The sequence below is a fragment of the Oncorhynchus keta genome, chromosome 34, assembly GCF_023373465.1.
Source record: "Oncorhynchus keta strain PuntledgeMale-10-30-2019 chromosome 34, Oket_V2, whole genome shotgun sequence".
NCBI classification, from domain to species: Eukaryota; Metazoa; Chordata; class Actinopteri; order Salmoniformes; family Salmonidae; genus Oncorhynchus; species Oncorhynchus keta.
In genome coordinates, this window is record NC_068454.1 from 15,504,959 (window position 1) to 15,510,958 (window position 6,000).

A 6,000-nucleotide genomic window follows, 5' to 3' on the forward strand; every position below is an offset into this window, starting at 1 on the left:
CAGAGAAGTGGTTTAAAGCTGTGTGTGTATTTTTCAGAGAAGTGGTTTAAAGCTGTGTGTGTATTTTTCAGAGAAGTGCAAGGCGCTTGAGAACTTTACTGAGGGAAGGAAGAACCATCAAAATGACGACAAAATTAAGATGTCGGTGCAAAGCTTGTGTTGCTTTAACAGAAGTCAAAGTATTCAGCCGCCAAAACAGTGGTCAGTTCTGCCCTCACCCTTGTTCCCTGTTTTCCCCACCAGGTTGGGCCTCTTGTTGACAGGAAGAGAGGGACGCAGGACTGCAGGGGAGCCTGGGAAATAGAGGCCATAGCAGGGTTAAGAACTACATATTTGGAGGCCGCTGGAGTGCACTGTTGAGAGGCCTATTAACTCATAACTGAGGATGAATATTGTGTTTTTGAAAAAACAGTGGAATACTTTTCAAGAGGGATGAAGAAGAGAGAATCCACAGTGTCAACTGAACCACTGGAGAGGAGATGGTGATGGACAGAAGCATTGCCATACAAACAGGCCCAACAGATTGGACTTGTAAAAAAAGGATGGTGAGAATTCCTACTACATTGCACAGCCATAGGCTATGAGTAACAGCACATAGACTCTTAATAACCTTCAACTATAAACCTAGCCGTCACATAAAAAACACAAGAGTAGCAGTCAGAAGAAACCTAAAAACCACACGAGGATTCAAAGAAATTGTCAGCAAGACCGAGGCATAGATTCAATAAGATCAAGTATTTACCAGTGATAGCCGACACATACGGAATGTTTTCAGACCCCTTGACGTTTTCCATATTTTGTTAGGTTACAGCCTTATTCAAAGAGGTATTAAATAGTGTTTTCCCACATCAATCGACACACAATACCCCATAATGAAAAAGCAAAAACAGGATTTTAGAAATGTTTGCTGATAGAAAAAAATGAAATATCGCATTTACATAAGTATTCAGACCCTTTACTCAGTACTTTGTTGAAGCACCTTTGGCAGTGATTACAGCCTCGAGTCTTCTTGGGTATGACGCTACAAGCTTGGCACACCTGTATTTGGGAAGTTTCTCCCAAGCTCTGTCAGGTTGGATGGTGAGGTTCGCTGCACAGCTATTTTCAGGTCTCACCAGAGAATTTTGATCGGGTTCAGGTCCGGGTTCTGGCTGGGCCACTCAAGGACATTCAGAGACCTGTCCCGAAGCCACTCCTGCATTGTCTTGGCTGTGTGCTTAGGGTCATTGTCCTGTTGGAAAGTGAACCTTCAACCATTTCTGAGGTCCTGAGTGCTCTGGATCAGGTTTTCATCAAGGATCTCTCTGTACCTTGCTCAGTTCATCTTTGCCTCGATCCTGACTAGTCTCCCAGTCCCTACCGCTGAAAAACATCCCCACAGCATGATGGTGCCACCACCATACTTCACCGTAAGGATGGTGCTAGGTATCCTCTAGAAGTGACGCTTGGCATTCAGGCCAAAGAGTTCAATCTTGGCTTCACCAGACCACATCTTGTTTCTCATGATCTGAGAGTCTTTAGGTGCCTTTTGGCAAACTCCAAGTGGGCTGTCATGTGCCTTTTACCCTGGAGTGGCTTCAGTCTGGCCACTCTACCATAAAGACCAGATTGGTGGAGTGCTACAGAGATGCTTGTCCTTCTGGAAGGTTCTCCCATCTCCACAGATGAACTCTGGAGTTCTGTCAGCCTGACCATCGGGTTCTTGGTCAGGAAGAGGACACAGGACTTTTTAAGATTGATTGAGTCCACTGCGTTCTTGGGGACCTTCAATCTTGCAGAAATGTTTTGGTACCCTTCCCCAGATCTGTGCCTCGACACAATCCTGTCTCGGAGCTCTACGGACAATTCCTTCAACCTCATGGATTGGTTTTTGACATTCACTGTCAACTGTCAGGCCAAATATAGACAGGTGTGTGCCTTTGCAAATCATGTCCAATCAACTGAATTTACCATAGGTGGAATTAAATCAAGTTGTAGAAATGTCTCAAGGATGATCAATGGAAACAGGATGCACCTGAGCTCAATTTCGAGTCTCATAGCAAAGCTTTTGAATACTTATGTAAATAAGGTATTTCTGTTTAAATTTTTTTATAAATTTGCACAAATGTCAAAAAAACTGTTTTTGCTTTGTCATTATTGGGTAGTGTGTGTAGATTGCTGAATAGGTTTAATTATTTAATCTATTTTAGAATAAGGCTGCAATGTAACAAAATGTGTATAAAGTCGAATGGTCTGCATACTTTCTGAAGGCACTGTAGCTGATATTTTGGCGATGTCGGAGGTGGAACTGCAGCTGTCAAACCAATGAGCAACTGCTCTTGATTATTGCCACAAAGCCACACCGTCCCACTTGCGTTATAATTCAGAACAAGAAAGTATTGTCATTTACTGTAGAAATAATTACGCTCAATTTGAAAATCATTAAACTAAATAATGAGGATTTCTATCAGACTTGATTACATCTCACATTCCAGTGTCCGAACTATTAAAAAAAAGTCTGCATGGGATTTCTGTTAATGTGACTCCGAGCAGCCAATGCCGATGTTGGCTTTAGGTATAATGCCACAGGAGCAGCTTGTGGATTTAACAGCTCTAATGCAGTTCCTCCTCCGACACCGCCAAAACAGCCACTATGTGGATGTCAACTAAAGCAGAGCTGATTGAATAGACCCCTGAGACACCATACCATTTTATGCATGTTCTTATATCTTTTAGATGAAAAGCAAGAAACCTGGTCTCAATTAATCCTCTGCTACAGCCAAGCCAAAATTCTTCACAATCCCTGTATTGTTCCTGTTCCAGAACCTACGAATAGGATCAGACTAAACACAACCCAGGGAATAAGGCGGACGCCAGTTCAAACTCTCGCTAAATGATGTTCTTTTAAAGTCTGTTGGAGCTTTAGCAGGCTGTGGACTGATTTTAGGGGCAAAGCTCTGTGATGAAGACTCTGAAGTATCAAACTCAGAACAGGCCACTCAGACTGAACTCAGATCTACCATTAAGCAATCCAGTTCAGGAAATTCTCCCTGAATATCTTTTCTCCTGGCCAAACTGAGAGGGTTGGCAACCATAGTTCAGGTCTCATTGAGTAAATGCACTTACTGGACATGCGTCATCTCTCGATAATGTTGACTCTGATGTGGTAGGCACTATCTGAGCATGATTGAGGCAGTTCTTTGAATGCTTGGGAGACTGGTTCATTCTATTCACTGTAGCCTATGTCTATAGCTCTGACCACCCAGTGTGCAGCCCAGGTGGCCCCATGTGACATCATGTCATTTCCACTTGGCACACTCTTATCTCAAGAGAATGATTAGTGGTTTTGATCTACTCTAGGGTATCTACTGTTCCTAAGCCCTCTTTATCAGCACTAAACCCCCTCATAAATATTAACTTGGCTTGTGTCGACCCCCTGGCCCAGTCGGATCTGACCCTGCATGCCTGTCACTCTTTCAGGGGTAAATCAGACTGAGCTCCAACCTCAATGGGTCTACGAAGACCAGACAAGGATAAGTAGAACTTGAAGCCAAGCGTGGGAAAGTCTTGGAGAGCCACAGTGTGTGTCGCTTTCAGCCAAAGAAAATGTGGCTGTGCGTAAAACCTTGTGGCTCCTTAAATGCTTTTTTCCCCAAAAAATTAAATCTTCAACTTTTGTTGACTGCTCATTGGATGATGGGGATCGGCGTTATGGGAACGTAAGGTGTGACATCATGAGGAAGCTCTGTTTATCATCCTGAACCCTGCATCTGGCTATGGGAGAACCAGATTATTCACAACACCCCACAAAACACTCACTGGTCTCTTTGGGTGAAAAACACCTAACCGCTGCACTATTTTACAACAGCAGTGACACACAGACACACACACATGCTCCCGCACAAATACAAACACACACACACTGTTTTGAAGTGTGAGCTTTACCAGCAGTAGATTGTTGTGTGTGCTGGTTTCTGTCAGAATCCTCTGGCAAGACAGTGAAAAACACTGTTCAAAACACTGTGCTTTAGGTTTGCCCAGAACAATATTCCCTGAGAAAATATTTTCCACTGATTTACAAAATGACTGTCATGCTTGTTGCAACATACAGTGCAACCGGAAAGCAGTCAGACCTCTCCCCTTTCTCAACATTTTGTGATGTTAAAATGTCAAATGTAAAATTGACTAAATCTGTTTTTTTTTTCTCTCATCAATATACACACAATACAACCTATTGACGAAGTGGAAAAAGGTTTTATATATTTTTGCAAATTTCAAAAATTCAAAAATGAAATACCTTATTTAAATAAGTATTCAGACCCTTTGCTATGAGACTCGAAACTGAACTCTGGTACATCCTGATTCCATTGATCATCCTTGAGAAGTTTCTACAATTTGATTGTAGTCCACCTGTGGTAAAATTGATTGTACATGATTTGAAAAGGCACACACCTGTCTATATGAGGTCCCCACAGTTGACAGCGCATGTCAGAGCAAAAACCAAGCCATGAAGTGGAGGTAATTGTCCGTAGAGACAGGATTGTGTCAGGGCACAGATCTGGGGAAGGCTACCAAAACAAAGGATAACCTTCCAGAAGGACAAACATCTATTCAGCAATCCACCAATCAGGCCTTTAAGGTAGAGTGGCCAGACAGAAGCCACTACTCTGTAGAAGGCACATGATAGCCCGCCCACACTACTCTGTAGAAGGCACATGATAGCCCGCCCGCACTACTTCTGTAGAAGGCACCTAAAGGACTCTCAAACCATTAGAAACTAGATTATATGATCTGATGAAACCAAGATTGAACTCTTTGGCCTGAATGCCAAGCGTCACATCTGGAGGAAACCTGGCACCATCCCTACGGTGAAGCATGGTGGTGGCAGCATCATGCTGTGGGGATGTTTTTCAGCGGCAGGGAGACTGGGAGACTAGTCAGGATCGAGGGAAAGATGAATAGAGCAAAGTACAGAGAGATCCTTGATGAAAACCTGGTTCAAAGCACTCAGGACCTCAGACTGGGGCGAAGGTTTACCTTCCAACAGGACAACGACCCTAAGCACACAGACAAGACAATGCAGGAGTGGCTTCGGGACAAGTCTCTGAATGTTGCCAAAGGTGCTTCAACAAAGTAATGAGCAAAGGGCCTGAATACTTATGTACATGTTATATATATTTTCTATAAATTTGCAAAAATGTCTAAAAACAAGTTTTTGCTTTGTCATTATGGGGTATTGTGTGTAGATTAATAAGGGAAAAATATAATTGAACAATTTTAGAATAAGGCTGTAACGTAACAAAAAAGTCAAGGGGTCTGAATACTTTCCGAATGCACTGTATACTCGAGAAACTCAAGGTCACTATCCACTCTCAAAGCAGAGGGCTCAAAACAATGTAAGGCCTATATAAACTATATAGACCACATTCACAGTTGAACAACATCAAATCAAAAATCAGACATTGACGTACAGAACACAGATATGAGCACTCCATCCTGTGTGGGATTCACCCTGAGAGACACATGCTTCAGGAAGTGGATGGGACCATAGTAATATGAGACAGATAAGCCCAAGACAGACAGACAGACAGACAGACAGACAGACAGACAGACAGACAGACACCAATGACAGACAGACACCCCTGACAGACAGGCAGACAGACAGACAGACAGACAGACAGACAGACAGACAGACAGACAGACAGACACCAATGACTGACAGACAGACACCACTGACAGACAGACAGACAGACAGACAGACAGACAGACAGACAGACAGACAGACAGACACCCCTGACAGACAGACAGACACCCTGACAGACAGACAGACAGACAGACAGACAGACAGACAGACAGACAGACAGACAGACAGACAGACAGACACCAATGACTGACAGACAGACACCACTGACAGACAGACAGACAGACAGACAGACAGACAGACAGACAGACAGACAGACAGACAGACACCCCTGACAGACAGACAGACACCCCTGACAGACAGACAGACAGACAGACAGA

General features: G+C 43.4%; 2 protein-coding genes across 9 annotated transcripts in view; both read right to left on the minus strand.

The window, feature by feature from the left end:
- The window catches only part of LOC118366773 (target of Nesh-SH3), a 63,797-nt gene that overhangs the window by 23,612 nt on the left and 34,185 nt on the right, over positions 1 to 6,000 (minus strand). For all 5 annotated transcript variants that reach the window (XM_052493232.1, XM_052493228.1, XM_052493230.1 and 2 more), the window contains one exon: positions 219 to 293. In XM_052493232.1, coding sequence (XP_052349192.1) covers positions 219 to 293 — 75 coding nt within the window. The remainder of the gene's footprint in view (positions 1 to 218; positions 294 to 6,000) is intronic.
- LOC127915022 (keratin-associated protein 10-11-like) overlaps positions 301 to 6,000 on the minus strand; it is a 7,532-nt gene continuing 1,832 nt past the window's right edge. For 2 of the 4 annotated variants that reach the window (XM_052493265.1, XM_052493263.1), the window contains exon 3: positions 301 to 5,951. In XM_052493265.1, the coding sequence (XP_052349225.1) occupies positions 5,435 to 5,951 (517 nt within the window). In that variant the 3' untranslated portion in view covers positions 301 to 5,434. The remainder of the gene's footprint in view (positions 5,952 to 6,000) is intronic. The other 2 variants (XM_052493266.1, XM_052493264.1) reach the window with 1 other exon arrangement.